Genomic DNA, 16,521 nt, shown 5'->3' with positions numbered 1-16,521 from the left:
TGTTGGTGCGATCCGCCTGCCCTGGGGGCCGTGGACCCCGTAGAAAAACTTAGGCCAGCCGGCCGTTCGTCGGCCACCCTTTAGTACCCTGCAGGCCAGCCGACCGGCCAGCCGACCGGCCAGCGCCTCCCCTCTCTCTCCTCCCTGTTAGATCCACCAGACACCCCCTCCCCCTCCCCCTCGGTGTGTCAGTCCGGCTAAAAATAAAGGACTGTGCTTTGTAAGCTTTGCTCTGCTCTGCTGGGGAGGGAGTAGGGCAGGCCGGCAGGCAGCGCTGTGATTCTTGCTGCTTGTGTCCACGGCCGCGAGGGGCGCCACCGTCGCCCCGCGGCTGTCGCCCCTGTCGCCCCGTAAGATGGCGGCCGCCGTGGACGCGGCGACGCACAGTGGGCCAGAAGACCGGCACCGGCGGCCAAAACTCTACACGCGTTTTGAGCTCCAGAGTCGCCAACCAGGACTCGAACCGAACGTGTGACCCCACCAATGGATTCCTCGTTCGGAGAGCAATCCATTGATGGGGTCACACGTTCGATTCGAGTCTCATTTAGCGATTCTGGAGCTCAAAACGCGTGTAGAATTTTGGCCGCCTCCACCGGTCTTCTGGCCCACTGTGCGTCGCCTCCACTGTCACAGCGACGAGCTTGGCGGCTGAACGTGGCGGGGCCAATTTGTCAGCCATTTTCCCTCTGATGACCGCACTCACTTTGCTGGACCAACTTCGGCACGTTTGCCCGAGCGCGTGGCGGCCGGTGGCTTGCCGAGGGTAAACACGTTCCCGCATTCCTCTGGGATAACCCCGCCCCGCCGCCCCGCCCCGCCCGCTCGAGTGCCCCTGCAGCAGTAAGCCAAGGCCAGGCAGGGCCACAGAGTCCCCCCGCCACCCTTCCCCCAGCCGTCGATTCGAGTTCTGAAAATCAAAGCACGAACGGGACAAAGGCGTGAGCGTGAAACGGGCTGCGTTTCGTCCGGTGCGAAAGATGCGTCACCATGATATACGAGTTCTACGTTAGGAAGCTGGATTCGTTCTTCCAAACCGTCGCATCTGAGATGTTGTTGTTGTTTTTTTATTTCGCAGGTCAAACCGCGACCGTTGCCACGGCCAGTGGTGGTGCACAAGCCTTTGGCCGCGCCCGAGGAGGATGGTGAGTACACCGCGAGCAAAAGCCGCGAAAGCACCATGCCCATGTAACACAACAAACACAACTAACTGGACAAACACATCGAACGCATACACTGTGATTCAGCGAATTTAATGTCACATTCGTCACAATGTGAATTTTGTCACGTTCGTTTGAATATGATGTCACATTAGCTTTGAATGTTGATCCACGTTCATCCTAGTCATTAAACGGACGTGTCACGTTGTTACGAATGTGTTCAAGCGAACGTGTTCAAAATTCACATGTTTGTGGCGACACATTCGTTGAATTAACTGTGGATAACTCAACAAAAATAACAAACACTTCCACCGCCGCGCCGCGGCGGCCAATCGGACGCGACGCTAATCTGGCCGGTGACGTCACAACGTCCCGCCAGTGTCGCGGACGTGACGGCGGCCGGTTCGCGGAAAGCCGTGCGGTTCCACCCACGCGTTCGACACGCAGCTCGGCGTGACGCGTCGCTGAGTCACTGCCAATGTCAACACGCGAAGTCTTATGGACAATTTTGTACGGGACATCACAAACGCCTTCCAGAAGGCGTCGATCTCTGTTGCACTGCAATATGTCGCTACCCCGTGCGCGAGGGACTCTCCACGTGGACACTGTGAACGCGCTAAGCGCGCGGGGTATCGCGGCGTGTAGCTGCATGGGGTGGGGGTGTATCGCACAGTGGGCCAGAAGACCGGTGGAGGCGGCCAGAACTCAAGACGCGTTGAGCTCCAGAGTCGCTAAACAGGACTCGAATCGAACGTGTGACCCCACCAATGGATTCCTCGTTCGGAGAGCAATCCATTGGTGGGGTCACACGTTCGGTTCGAGTCCCATTTAGCGACTCTGGAGCTCAAAATGCGTCTTGAATTTTTGCCGCCTCCTCCGGTCTTCTGGCCCACTAGCGCCCGGGCGGTAGGCAACGCGAGGACACGGGAGCGCGCGGTCTGCCTGCCGTCCAGGCGCTCCCCGCCCCGACTTCGCGCACCACGCGCCAACGTGCGCCTCCTTGCAGTGCAGCCACTTGAGGTCTCGAAATAGTCAAACGCTCGCGTCAATCTGGTGAGCGATTCCGTCGCTCTGTCTCTCTCGCACCGCAGCGGCGCGCCCCGCGAGTGCGACAGAGAGGCGGCTGTTGTGTAGGGTCGGGGCGATGCGGGCTGCTTGCCCTGCTAAAAAACGCTGTAAATTCTTTTGGGGGCAATCACGCGGCATGAAGTGGCTGTAAAGCGCTTTTACGAGTGAGGTCGGGCTTGACGAGCCGCGGCGTAAACATCCCTCCACTCTGAATAATGTCCGAAAAGCGCGACGCGTATGAACAAACGTGACAAAAGGGGTGAAATAGTGTCCCGCTGCGAAGCTCAGCGAATGCCGAAGTCGAGCACTGGGCTTGAGGCCCAAAATGACCAACCGACTCACAGCGGGTCCGAAGACCGGCACCGGTGGTCAAAACTCTAGACGCGTTTTGAGCTCCAGAGTCGATAAACAGGACTCGAACTCAACGTGTGACCCCACCAATGGATTCCTCGTTCGGAGAGCATTCCATTGGTGGGGTCACGTTTGGTTCGAGTTCCATTTAGCGACTCTGGAGCTCCAAAACGCGTCTAGAATTTTGTCCGCCTCCACCGGCCTTCTGGCCCACCGTGCGACTACCTCGCTCTGTCTCTCTCGCACTCCTGGAGCGTGCCTACAGCGGTGCGAGAGAGACAGAGCGACGAAGGAATGCTCGGAATGTAGCTTAGCCCGGGGCGCCTCTCTGGCTAGTCGATCAGTCGATCAATCGTTTCGGAACAACACAATGGCGCGCTCACGTGCCACTCCACTGTAGCGCCTGCGTCAGTGCGGCTCGTCCGGCCAGTCTTTGAGCCGCTGTTTGAATTTGCCGCCAAGTGCAGTATCCGTTGGGCCCGTTGGGCCGGCTGCTGTTTACTAACATTTATCCCTCGAGGCTTTCAAACTCGCTGCCTCAACATTCCGACCTTCGCGCGTCACACCTCGGGCCGATCATTTCTGCCCGCCGCGCTGCGCCATCGCCGCGCGAGACAAGGGACAAGTACTGGCTCAAAGTTGATCAAAACAGTCAAAAATGCCCTTGAAAAATCGTGTTTTGGGCCGACTTTAAGCAGCCACTGCGTCTGATCCGAGGCGGGCCTTCGTCCTTTCTCAACGGGCAATTGGTCTTTGGACCCTCCTTTAGCATGCCTTTGTTACGGAGTGCGATTATCCGCCTTAGTTTGGGAGCAGTATTGGCTCAAAGTTGATCAAAACGGTCAAAAATGGCTGAGAAAAATCGTGTTTTGGGCCGACTTTAAGCAGACACTGTGTCTCATCCGAGGCGGTATTTCGTACTCCCTCAACGGGCATTTGGTCTTTGGACCTTCCTTTAGCATGCCTTTGTTACGGAGTGCGATTATGCGCCTTAGTTTGGGAGCAGGATTGGCTCAAAGTTGATCAAAACCGACTGTAAAGGCATTTTTGACCGTTTTCATCAACTTTGAGCCAATCCTGCTCCTAAACTAAGGCGGATAATCGCACTCCGTAACAAAGGCATGCTAAAGGAGGGTCCAAAGACAAAATGCCCGTTGAGAACGTACGAAGGCCCGCCTCGGATCGGACGCAGTGGCTGCTTAAAGTCGGCCCAAAACACGACTTTATAACAGTTTCCACGAATTTATGTTCCCGGCAGTGCTCAGCCTGTAGGCCAGCCGCGAAACCACCACGACCCCAGGCAACCCAAGCCACCTCGCCGCGACCCCTTTAAATTTTTTTTCTCATGGTTGAGAACCACTGGTTTATATCCTTAAGGGCGTAGTTTCTATGCTTCTTTTAGTGCTTCATGAGTGCAAGAGAGACAGAGCGACGAAAGCGACTCTCGGAATCAGTGTGCTGGACAATTTGAAGCCACGCTTTCGGCCTTCGGCTGGCATTCTCTCGGCCGGCCAAGCACAGCGGCGCGCGTTGTTTATCGCTGCGCTTCGCCGCCGTGCCGCCAGGGCGCGCTGCACGCGCGGGGTTGGCGGCCAGCCAAGAACGAGGGGTAGCGCCGCCAGTCCCTCGCGGCGCGGGGTATGTCCGTCGGTGCGTCTCCGGGGGCCTGAAGCAGGGGGTATCGCCGCCGAGCTGCAGCCGACCGCCGACAGAGGGCGCGCCGAAACGAAGAGAAGAGAGCAAAGAATCTTGGCTCTGGTCCGCGTCGCTCGGTGCTCCGCACCGCCGACTGATTCCGAGAGTCGTCCCCCTCGCGCTGTCTCTCTCGCACCCATACGGGACGCCCCGTCAGTGCGAGAGAGACAGCGCGACGAAAACGACTCTCAGCCTGCAGCTCGCGAGGCCCGGTGGAAGATTAAGCGCAGCTCACCCGCGCTTACCATCTGGGATAATTTGTAATCGTAAATCTTGACGGAAGCCATCCATGCTTGCGACTCTGCGCGGCGAAAAACGTCGCGCGGTTCGGCGATGTTCCGCGGTCTTGCGGACAAGTCGCAACTCTCGCAGCGCGCTGACGTTGGTGCCTCTGGCACGTGCGTGGGAAGGGGAGGGAGTTGAAAATCGAGCGAAAATCTGTGGGGAATGAGCTTGCAATGAATGGCACGCCGCACGTGGGCCAGAAGACCGGCGCTCGTTCGGAGAGCAATGCATTGGTGAGGTCACACGTTCGGTTCGAGTCCCGTACAGCGACTCTGGAGCTCAAAACGCATCCGGGATTTTGACCGCCTCCACTGGTCTTCTGGCCCACTGTGCACCGGTTCGACTTTGAAACTGGCGAGCACGGAGCATGGCGCTCACGGCGACCGCCTTCTTGTCCTTGCTCCACGTCCGGCCGGCCAGGTCAACACTCGGGCAGCACACTGGTTCCGAGAGTCGTCGCTCTGTCTCTCTCGCACCCACACGGGACGCCAGGAGCGTACGAGAGAGACTCCACTGTCGGGCAGCAGCAGCAGGTGGATCGCACTAACTCATCGGTCGACGGCGTCCTGGGCCTCCTGGGGCCAAGTCCGCCTCGGCGTGCTCGCTCCTCCATCTCGATCGAGATCTCGATGACCTTGGTGGCCTCGCTGGCCTGGCTGGCCTTGTTGCAGGGGTGGACGACGTGCGCGGCCGAGCCATCCGGGGCCGCCGGGGTGCCATCCGCCACCACAAGGTCCACGAAGTCAAGGGCCACCGCTTCGTCGCCAAGTTTTTCCGACAACCTACATTCTGCGCCTTTTGCAAAGAATTCCTATGGTGGGTATACTCACTCACGTCATTTTTTTTCCGCAGAGAAAAAAAAAACTAATGAGATTTTTTTTTGCACGGTCGCAGGGGCTTCGGGAAGCAAGGTTACCAGTGCCAATGTGAGTATTATCATGGAGATGAGGGACACACTGAATTCCTAAAAAGTTTGTTGTGCATCAGCTTTGAACGAAACTGTGCCCACGTGTCTCAAAATGCACCAATTTGTGCGCAACCACCACGCACGAACATGCACTGAAAAGTCAAAAATTCAGCACGGCATTGCCCTTGCCGGCCCCGGCCAGCCTTTCTGGATGACAGAAAATGCTTCGGGCAATTTTTCTTTTCTCGCCACGGGCCATTTGCACCCCCAGCCAGAACCGGCTGGGCACGGCTCTGCGACGCTTGGCAAGAGAGGGTGGCTTGAGCGGGACGTACTCGAGAGGGGGAGGGGGCAGGTGGATGCGGTGCCAGCGGAGCTGTGGTGCAGCCAAAGACACCCCCCCCCCCCCCCCCCGAGTACCGCCTTGATCGACGCCCGCTATCGTGCCGTCCGTCCCTTACGCTTCTCTTCATCCGCCTACTCTCTCTCTCTCTCTCTCTCTCTCTCTCTCTCTCTCTCTCTCTCTCTCTGACTTTCCCTTTCTGTGTCACGGTGGGCACCGATGGGCACCACCAGCCCCGTGGACGTGCACGGGACGGCCTGTAGACTGATTCCGAGAGTCGTCGCTCTGTCTCTCTCGCACCTGTGCGGGACGCCCCGTGAGAGCGAGAGAGACAGAGCGACGACTCTGCTGCTGCCCTTGACCGCCTATCTGATGGTCTGACAGTGTCCCTCCCCGTGTTGCAGCCTGCCAGACGGCCGTGCACAAGAAGTGCCACGACAAGATCCTGGGCAAGTGCCCCGGTTCGGGGCGGGACTCCGAGAGCACCATTGTGAGTACCTGGTTGTGCTTCTATGAGCTGCGTTGGCACGGAGTCACTCTCTGCAGCAGGCTCACCTGTCTGTCTGTCTCTCTCGCACCCACTCGAGTCCGCCCCGTGAGTGCGAGAGAGACAGAGTGTGTGTGTGGCACCTGGGCGTCAACCTGGGCACACCTTGACTTGTCAAACTGTCCCGTTTGGTCGTCGCCGACCGAGTTTGAGAAGTGTCGCGGGTTGAACCCGCGTGAGCCGGCGGGTGGAGGTGAGGCTGGCGGTGGCATTCTGCTGGGTTGTCCCGCTTCGCTCCGACAGGGGGAGGGGGAGTATGACGGCGCCCCCCCCCCTTCCCCCCTTTTCGGCCGGCCCAGCACCGCCCTAGCGGCAGCCCAAGCGGCCCTCTGGCGGTATGCGTGGCTCCCTCGGCATGGCGGAAGGCCTGCGCACAGCCTGCCGAGCGATGCAGAAGAGCCGTCCTTCTCTGTCTCTCTCGCACTCAAGGGGCTCGCCGCAAGGGTGCGAGAGAGACAGAGCGACAAAACCGATCTCCCGAATGGCTCGGCTGCCCGCGGCCCCCAGGGCCTGCCTTGGCCGCCGCCACCGATCTTCTGGCCCACTGTGCGCCTGCCCGATCGCCTGGAATGTCTCCACTTTTAAAAGACACTCACCAAAGTATTCCTCTCCTCAAGTGCTAACAAATGTTGTTTTCAACTTTCAACTTTATTTTTTTTTCGAGTGCATGGATTTAAGAGTGTGTTGAACCCTCTGCTATCAAAGTCACCGGCCACCGTCTGGCAGTGGCGTTCAAGTCTCCGCCTTTCTCTTATTTTTCTCTCGAGTTGGCAGCCAAAACGACGTCACTTTCGGGTGTGTCTGCTGACGAGTGCGTCCTGTTTCTGTTCCAGTACTTACGGGAGCGTTTCAAGATAGACGTCCCCCACCGATTCAAGGGGCACAACTTCATGTCTCCCACCTTCTGTGATCACTGTGGATCTCTCCTCTATGGACTATTCCGGCAAGGGCTGAAGTGCGAAGGTAGGAACCATCCACTAGCAATTTGAATTACTGCAAAGCGTGGAAACTCGAACGAAAAAGTGTGTCACTCTTTTCCTGAAACGCGTGCCCGGCGGACGAAAATTGGCACCGGACTGTTGGGCGCGAGTTTAACGACGTGTCCGATTCAAGGTAGCGCGCTAACCCGATTCACCACCTGTGCGCATCTTTTCCAACTTGACGCACACTGTGAATGGAGTCGCTACTCCAAAGCGCAGAGTCCTCATGGACTTGGGGTATCGCGGCGCCCCGCCCGCTTTAAGCACGCCATGTTTACCAGCACGCACCCGACACCTGACCCAGTCTACGACAAATACATTGTGCCGACGACGCCGGCGGCGGCAAGGGGCGGGAGTAGGAGGGGGAGGGGGGGGGCGACCTTTCCACATCGGAGCGCCAGCAATCCAAGCGGCAGCGCCCCGCCCCCCACCCCCGCCGGGACTAGTCGTCCCTGCGCCCGGAGACGCGTCGGGGACGTCAGGCAGTGTGCCGCCGGGACCAGGCCGGCCAGAGGACGCGTTTTGCGCGGCGCCCCGTGAACACCACTCTCCGCTTTCTTGCGTTTCCGAGGTTAAAATAGAGCCGCGCGCGCTGGTGGGGCGGGGCGGGCGGGCGGGGCGGGGCGGGGCGGGGCGCGCCGTGGCGGGGTGCCCGCTACGGGCGTTCCCCTCGCAGGGAGTTCCGTTTAACCATGTCGGTCCATTTTATCACTCAATCCATAATGACAAATCTGACGTCCAGCGTGTCTCAAAAGGGGATGGCGCTTGGTGACGTTTTGGCAAACACGAACGACTAGTGATGACTAAGCAGAGAGAATTCCACCAGTGTACCTTTATGCAATCTACCTCTTTTACTGCTTCCCCATTAAATGTTTATTTTGATTCGCCGATCGGGTTGCTCGCCGAAACGACGCACTCGAACGGGTGCGCGAGCGCCGTAAAACCGCGTACAACCAGTGAAACGCTCCCAGGCCGCGTCTCTCTCGCTCTCTCGAAGCTCTCTTGAAGGGCGCGAGAGAGACGGAGCCCAGGAATCGGCCTGCCAGACAGACACTCTAGCAGACGAAAACAAAACCGTCGTCAAAAGGACCGCAGCAGCGGGGAGCAGCGCGGAGCCAAGGTTGTACCGAGGACCAGATGGGGGAGGGTGTGTGTGCGTGGGAAAGTACATTGTCTGCACCTCGTCCGAAGGGCGTGGCGGGGCGGGGCGTGGGGTGGGGCGGAGCGCGGGGCGGGGCGGGGTGGGGCACACCGCCAGTGGAGCAGTCGGTTGACGTCAAGACCCCTGTGACGCTCGCCGGGCCCTGCGCCCCTCGCTGCGCCCCGCGGTACGGCATGCGCTACACGCTGGTACACGACGCGGGGCGTGGTCTCATTGCTCATCTCTAAACTTAATGTGCAGTGCAGTGTACGCGCGCGAGGTGGAAGGTGTGCGCATCTCCCATCAAAACGCCGCGGAACTGTTTTTCGCGACGGCAAAGAGGAGTTCGTAATATTCCTGGCCGAGGAAAAAAAGCGACATTCTCTCGATGAATCAAAATCTGGAAACTTATTGATAGTATAATTGCACTGTCAGAAGCGCATCGACGTCGACAGTCATGATTACAGTGTACATTACGTGGCCGGAACGCAGAGACTCGCTGGGGAAACACAATAAACATGTTTTTCCGCCGCGTTACAACATCATCATTGTCCAACAACACAGAGTGATTGAGGAGGAAGGGCGAGGGAATAGTGCTCGCTAGCAGTGCTCCGTTTCTCTCGCATCCCTGCGGAGTACTCTATGAGTGCTAGAGAGACAGGAAGCGTGTGGGCAATCAAGAAGAACCACTTTCAAGCAGGACTGCTAGCTGCAGGACTTGCAAACATACAGCTTTTTTTTCGATCGGATAGTTCTTGCCACGGGCCAAGAGTTCTGGAAGATGATACTTGCGGACTTCGCGGACCACCGAGCCGGCCCGAAGGTGCCCGAAGGTGCCCGAAGGCCGGACCGCCGGCGAACAGGCGAGGCACAGGCGTGCTGAAATGGGCGAGTAGCGAGTCAACTCGACTACCGGCGGAGAAAGAAAGAGAGGAAGAAAGGGACGGCGAACCAGAAGAAAGACGGGGAAGAACACGACCAGGGTGAACAGGGTGGTGGGGGGTGGGGCCAGGTTGGCGGGGGGCCGCGACGCCGTGCCTCGCCGTGCCTCGCCGTGCCGCGCCACGCCAGTGCCGCTCGGCCCAGCGGCCTGCGCGTGCGTGCGCGTGCGTGCCGCGTGCCCGCCAGTGGACAGTGTGCCCGACGCAGACGCTCAGTGCGGCGCTGCCCGCCGCCCGGTCCTGGTGTCGTGTCGCCGTGTCGCCGCGTCGTGCCGCCGTCGTGATGCGGTGAAGCGCGAGTGCGAAGCGCGAAGCAACGCGAAGCAACGCGAAGCAACGCGAAGCCATGCCGCTGTACGGCGACTACTACGGCTCGTCCCCGTACGCGTACGGGGGCGGGCTCAGCCCCTACGGCTCGCCCTACTCGTCGTCCTCCGCGCCCGGCTTCTCCAAGATGCTCTCCTCCGTGCTCAACTACGGCCTGGACATGCCGCGCGGCGGCGTCATCTCCATCAGCAACAGCCCCGGGCCCTACTACCTGGACACGCGCTCCTGGGTCGCGCCCATGTCGCCTCGGTACGACCACCGCCGTGCCGCCTCACAGTGGGCCAGATGGCCGGCGCAGGCGGCCGAAACTCCAGACGCGTTTAGAGCTCCAGAGTCGTGAAACAGGCCTCGAACCGAACGTGTGACTCCACCAATGGGTTCCTCGTCCGGAGAGCAATCCATTGGTGGGGTCACACGTTCGGTTCGAGTCCCATTTAGCGACTCTGGAGTGCGAAACGCGTCTGGGATTCTGACCACCTCCACCGGTTTTCTGGGCCACTTTGCGCTCCCACCGCATATGCAGCAGCCATCAGCCACTATCGGGGGACCATTGGAACTCTAGGGAGCCGAACCCACCCACAGCCACGCCTAAATTTTCGTCTGAAGTCCCTATGAGTGCACGATAGATGGCTTGACAAAACAGTTTCTATCTCTCTATCTCGTGTTCTTACGGAAGTGTGAGAGACAGCAGCCCAACAAAACTCTGTGTTGAATCGTTCTGTCTCTCTCGCGCGCTAGCGGACAACCCCATGAGTGCGAAAGAGACGGCGCTCGCGACGTGTTAATTAGAGCGCGGCAATCAAGGCGCAACATCACTGTTGGTTTACGTCCAATTTTTCTTAGGCGGCTCGCCGTCCTTGGGCACTAGCGCATTGCGGCGCACTGCGAGTGTGGTGTACAGGGCACACGTGTCTACGTCTATTTTCTGAAAAATTATTCTACGTTTAAAATAAATTGTTTGTGATTTCGGTCTGCATCTCATGTCAAAAACGCGGACTCCGTACCGTCCGCAAAAACAGAAAGTCTCTCTCACGCCGGCGCCGGGACTCGAACCCGCGCCGGCCCAGAATCGAGTCGCCAGGCGGCCGGACGGGCGGAGGGCTTTTCGTTTATTTGGCCGAGGCGTAAACACTGGCACTACACTGCCTGGCACGCAGACGCGGCACCGCGCCGCCAAGTCACCACCAATGATAATTGTTATGAAACTGCCGGGCGACTCAAAAGAGTCGTTTCGTTGCTCTGTCTCTGTCGCACTCATGGATGCTCTGGGTCGCAGTGGGCCAGAAGATCGGCGCAGGCTGTCAAAAATCAAGGCGCGGTTTCAGCTCTAGAGTCGCTAAGCAGGACTCGAACCGAATGCGTAACCCCACCTACGGATTCCTCGTTCGGAGAGCAATCCATTGGTGGGGTCACGCGTTCGGTTCAAGCCCCACTTAGCGACCCTGGAGCTCAAAACACGTCCGGAAGTTCGACCGCCTCCACCCGTCTTCTGGCCCACTGTGGGGAAATCGGCAGTGATGTCGGTTGGCTTCCTGGCGGATCGAACGGTTCCACGGTCGGCTGCTGCATGCGCGGCGGAGCACGAGGTCGTCGTTATCTCGAACGACGCGGCGAGGTTCTAAGCGCGCGCCGTTGCAGCCTGGGCTACTCGTCGGGGCTGTCGTCGGGCTTGTCGTCCTCGGGGTACCGGCCGGCGCGGCCCAAGTGGATGGACGTGTCCGACATCGACGTGACCAAGCCGCGCGGACGGCGCGCCATCGCCGCCGCGGCCAACGCCGCCCTGCGCACCGCGTCGCCGTCGCCCGCCGTCGCCGTGCCCGTCGCCCCCGCCGTCGCCGCCCCCGCGCCCGTCGACGGCGTGCTCACGGACCGCGTGCGCGCCGAGCGCGCCGTGGAGCGGGCACTCATCGAGCGCGGGGGCAACAAGTGCACCATCAAGAGGGACCGCACCGTGGTGCGACTCCGCACCAAGAAGGTACTTGTCTGGAACGACACTCTACACCGAAATAAACCGATTTTCTGGCGAGATTTTGGAGTTGACTTTGCGCTCCTTGCGAGAGGGTAACGACTTCGGAAATCCGACTGCCTGCAAGTTGGTTACTGATTTCCAGAAATTTTGAGGTAATCGAGGGTAGTCCAGGAAAATTTCGAGGTAATCCTGTAGGATTCAAAGGTAATCTAGGACGGAAAATTTTGATGTAATCTGGAGGTGTTTCGCGGGTAATCCGTTATCCGGCTGATACGAAATTTACCAGTCGTTACCCCCTCGTCTCCCTGCCATGCTGCTTGCACTCGACGCTCCACCCCCCGAAAAGCTACCTCAGGCAGAATAACGACAGTGTGGGTTTCCAGCCGCGACAAAATGCACACTCGTAAACCTCCGTGCTGCAAAGGAGCCCGCCCGCAACACACACGTGTCGGCGTGATGCCTACCCATTGCCATCACCATTAAGGGCTAGACCACACATGGGCGCTCTGCTCGCGCCGCCTTGACTGATTCCGAGTCGGTTTCGTCGGTCTGTCTCTCTCGCACCAACGAGGGGCGCGCCTTGAGTGCGAGAGAGACAGAGCGACGGTAACGGCTCTGGGAGGGGCAGAGCGCCCGGCGGGTAGGCATCACGCCGACACGCGTGTGTTGCGGGCGGGCCTACGCTGGAATCGCAGGCGCTCGCTGCGCCACTGCGCCGCGTGTCCATCGCTCTGTCTCTCTCGCACTCACGTCGCGTCCCGTATAGGTGCGAGAGAGACAGAGCGACGGGAATGACTCTGCGGGCGGACAGTCGGGCCAGCGGAAGGGCAACCTAATTGGCTGGGCAGCCAGCCCCCTGGGAGCGGAACCACAGAACGGGCAGCGCGATCGCCATTCGCTCCTCGCCACGCGATTGGCAGTTGATCCGATACAGTCAGTCAACCCGTGAAGGGGTGTAGCCTTCAGTGCGCCAACGTCCGCCAGCCGCGACGGTGACATGTCCTGATGCCACGCCACTGGCGATGAGTTCGCTCAACAGCATCCTCATCTACCTGCAGCCCGACGCCAGGCCCCGTTATCGACAGGTAGGCGCCCAGGTCACAGTGGGCCAGATGACCGGCGCCGGCGGCCAAAACTCTAGACCCGTTTTAAGCTCCAGAGTCGCTGAACAGGACTCGAACCGAGCGTGTGACCCCACCAATGGATTCCTCGTCGGGAGAGCAGTTCACTGGTGGGGTCACGCGTTCGGTTCAAGTCCCATTTAGCGACTCTGGAACGGGTCCGGGATTTTGACCCCCTCCACCGATCTTCTGGACCACTGGGCAGGCCGCGTGGCGCGCGGGAAAGACTCAGGTTCGAATCCTGCCGCAGTTAGTTACGAATTAGTTTTTATTTGTCAAAATCATTTGGGGCTTAAAACATTTTTAAAACAGAGATAAAAAGAACTAGGTCTGATTTCTTTAAAACTGCTAAAATAATTTCGAACGAAAATAGAACTTCGCAGCAGAGCCTCGGTGCGCGGAGTGCCAGCCGAAAAGAGCGAGTTGCCAATCTCCGTGACTAGTGACACGAAACCTGCGGACCTTGTAATACATTTCCCTGACTCGCAAAAAAAAAGAGAGAGCAAAACAAAAATCGAAGTTCAGCTGTAACGTCTTGCTTGAATCCGTTTTCTTTTGACGCTTCACCCTTTTGTCGCGTTTTGGTGTGCCAACCGTGTGGTCCCCTGGGGGCCCTGGGGGCCCTGGGGGCGCACGGCGCCACCGCGTCGCGAGTCCGTCCGCCGCGGCGGTCCTGATTTAGAGACAGCGCGCTGCTGCCGCTGTCGAAGGGGTTGACTCATCGTTTGTTGACAGAACGACTCCAAGAAGGCTAAGTGCTCGTATTCTCATGAACGGCCAATCAAGCGACTCGGTACACAAGGGACGCTTGGCTCGGCACCGAGCTCGCGGCCGGAGGGACCGAAGGTGCGCTTTTGAGGTTCGGCTCCGCTCGGGTCCGCTCGGCTCTGCTCGGCTCATCGGGCGCGTTCGGCTCGGCTTGGCATTCTGCTCGGCTCGGCGCCGTGCCATACTGCGTCACGATTCGGCTGGTCGGTCCGCGGCACGTCACTGCCCCTCGAAGCGAACACGTGCCTCTTGCAGTGGCGTGGACCCATCGCGGTTCGACGATCGGCCGCCGTCGCCATGGGACTGGGAACCCTACACTGTCATTATCGAATCTGCCAATGCTCGGCCGAATTTCTTCTCTCCGAATTTCGTGTTTCGAGACGCCGGGGGAGTAGTTAGATGGCATGGAAGGGCGGAAGGACGAAAGCATGACGCCGGTTCGACCCCCGGTGACCCCCTGGCATTTTACTTTCTCTTTGAAGGAGACCCCTGCGCAGGCGGAACGGCGCCGCAACCGGCAGAAGACCCCAGGCGAGCGTCTGGTGGAGAAGTTCCTCATCAAGGACAAGTCCCTGGAGGAGGAGCGCCAGCGCCGCGAGGAAGAGGAAGAGAGGCAGCGGCGGCGCGCGGCGCGCCTGGCCGACCACGCCATCGTGCGCAGGAACACGCCCCGCCGCAAGTCCAGCCTGCAGACCGACGCCATCGCCGCGGTGGCCGCGGCCGCCGCCCAGGAGGAGGAGCGCGTCGAGGAGGCGCCGGCCGACGACTCGGCCGAGGCGCAGGAGCTGCACGTCCTGGACGAGCTGATCCTGGACGAGATGACGCACGAGGACCCGGTGCGGCGGGGGTCCTCCACGCGCATCTCCTACAAGGGCTACGCGCCGGCCGCCACGCCGCCCGACATTGAGGTCAGCCAGCACGGCAAGCGCAAGTCGCGGCGGCGGAGCTCCGACCTCAACAAGCTCGTGGACTCCATCAGCGAGGACCCCGAGACCGAGTCCACGGCCGCGCCGATGCTGCAGCGGAGGCTGTCCGTCAAGCGGCGCGGCTCCAGGGAGATCACCGCCACGCTGCACATCCCCGCCAGCCTGGCCAAGAGCGGGTCCGCGTCCAAGGTGCCCGGCCTGGCGCAGATCAGCGAGACCAGCGTGGACGACAGCGACCTGCCCGGCCAGCAGACGTCGCCGAAGATCAAGTCCCCCGCCGCGCTCAAGATCGTCGACGTGGAGGTGGAGGTGACGCACTCGCCCAAGACCCCCCGGCGGTTCGTGTACGACGTCGTGGTGGACGGCGACGACCCCAAGCGGGTGCCGTCGCGGAAGGTGGTGCCCAGCAAGGCGGAGACCGTCGCCCTCAAGGTCGACGAGAAGCGGACGCTGCAGTCCCACGTCGGCCACGTCGAGGACGCGCCCACCAGGCCCAACACGCTGGACCTCACCAAGTCCGGCCAGACCACCAAGCCCAAGGTGCCCGTGCTGGAGGCGCTCAAGAGCGTTGAGAAGACGCCGTCCGCGGACACCAAGACCGCCAAAGCGGCGCAGACGCCGTCCAAGGCGCAGCCCAGCCCCGCCGCCACGCCGGCCCCCGCCACCCCCGCCAAGACCCCCGCCGCGGCCAAGACTGCCGCACAGACTCCCACCGCGGCCAAGACTGTGGCACAGACTCCCGCCAAAACTCCCGCACAGACTCCCACCGCGGCCAAGACTGTTGCTCAGACTCCCGCCAAAACTCCCGCACAGACTCCGGCCAAGACGACCGTCGGGGGGCTGTGGGGCGCCCCGAAGGCGGCCCCGCAGACGGTCGCCAAGGTGCAGAACCAGACTCCCACAGCGGCCAAGGCGCCGGTGGAAACTCCCGTCCCGAAGCAAGAAGTCGAAACTCCCGCAAACTCCCACTGCCGCAAAGGCCGCGGCGGCAACGCCCGTCGCACAGTTGCTAACTCCCACAGCAGCGAAGGCACCGGTGAAAAGTGTAGCCGAACCAAAAGCAGCTGCGCAAACTCCCACTGCAGTCAAGGCCCCTGCTCAGACTCCCACGTCACCCAAAGTGCCGGTCGAGACTCCTGTTGCCGCGAAGCCGCCACCGCAAACTCCAACAACTGTGAAAGCCCCGGTCCAAACTGCGGTGAAGCCTCCTGCGCAAACCCCAACAGTGGCGAAGCAGACTTCCGTAGATACAGCCGTGGCCGCCAAGCCCCCGCCTCAAACTCCCACAGCAACCAAAGCCCCCGTTCAGACTCCCCCTGTCGCGAAGCAGGTCTCAGTGGAAACTCCCACTGTAACCAAGCAGGTTTCAGTCGAAACTCCAAAAGTAACAAAGCAGACTTCAGTTGAAACTCCCAAAGTTACTAAGCAGACTTCAGTGGAAACTCCCAAAGTTACTAAGCAGACTTCAGTGGAAACTCCTAATGTAACCAAGCAGGCTTCAGTCGAAACTCCGGTCGCCACCAAACCTTCACCACAAACTGCCACAGCAATCAAAGCCCCCGCCCAAACTCCTACCGCGTCCAAGGCCCTTGTTGAAACACCGACGTCAGCGAAGCAGGCTAGCGACGCCAAGGCACCGCCACAGACTCCCGCCGCCAAAGCTGCCGCCCAAACTCCCGTCCAAACTCCCGCCACAGCAGCCAAGGTTCCATCCCCGAGCGCAGAGGCCGCCAAGACCCCTGCGATCCCAAGCCCCGCGAAGACGGAGAAGGCGGAGTCTCCCAAGGGCAGCGCATCCAAGGCCGCCAAGGCCGCCAAGCAGGACGCGGCGCAAGACAAGACTGAGGGAGAAGCGACTCCCAAAAAGGGCAAGCCTCCGCCACTGGTGCCGGCCGTGGACGCGGAGGGAACCGCCAGCCCCGGCACGCCGCGCACGCCGTGCACGCCCAAGGCGCCGTGGGCCGTCAAAGTCATTCCAAACGCAGCGGGCAAGAC

At 60.3% G+C, this 16,521-nt stretch overlaps 2 protein-coding genes across 2 annotated transcripts in view; both read left to right on the top strand.

Moving 5' to 3' along the window:
* The window catches only part of LOC117644437 (putative protein kinase C delta type homolog), a 29,260-nt gene that overhangs the window by 1,838 nt on the left and 10,901 nt on the right, over positions 1 to 16,521 (top strand). Inside the window, exons 2-6 of the mRNA XM_034383927.1 lie at positions 1,076 to 1,142; positions 5,228 to 5,372; positions 5,451 to 5,482; positions 6,211 to 6,296; positions 7,187 to 7,316. Coding sequence (XP_034239818.1) covers positions 1,076 to 1,142; positions 5,228 to 5,372; positions 5,451 to 5,482; positions 6,211 to 6,296; positions 7,187 to 7,316 — 460 coding nt within the window. The remainder of the gene's footprint in view (positions 1 to 1,075; positions 1,143 to 5,227; positions 5,373 to 5,450; positions 5,483 to 6,210; positions 6,297 to 7,186; positions 7,317 to 16,521) is intronic.
* Positions 9,643 to 16,083, top strand: LOC117644436 (neurofilament heavy polypeptide-like). The gene is made up of 3 exons (XM_034383926.1): positions 9,643 to 9,991; positions 11,381 to 11,717; positions 14,083 to 16,083. The coding sequence occupies exons 1-3, from the start codon at positions 9,762 to 9,764 to the stop codon at positions 15,931 to 15,933; spliced, it is 2,418 nt and encodes an 805-aa protein (XP_034239817.1). The 5' UTR covers positions 9,643 to 9,761; the 3' UTR covers positions 15,934 to 16,083.

The sequence above is a fragment of the Thrips palmi genome, unplaced genomic scaffold (assembly GCF_012932325.1).
Source record: "Thrips palmi isolate BJ-2018 unplaced genomic scaffold, TpBJ-2018v1 HiC_scaffold_18, whole genome shotgun sequence".
NCBI classification, from domain to species: Eukaryota; Metazoa; Arthropoda; class Insecta; order Thysanoptera; family Thripidae; genus Thrips; species Thrips palmi.
The sequence above is the reverse complement of the archived record's forward strand: the minus strand, read 5'-3'. Positions and strand labels throughout refer to the sequence as shown.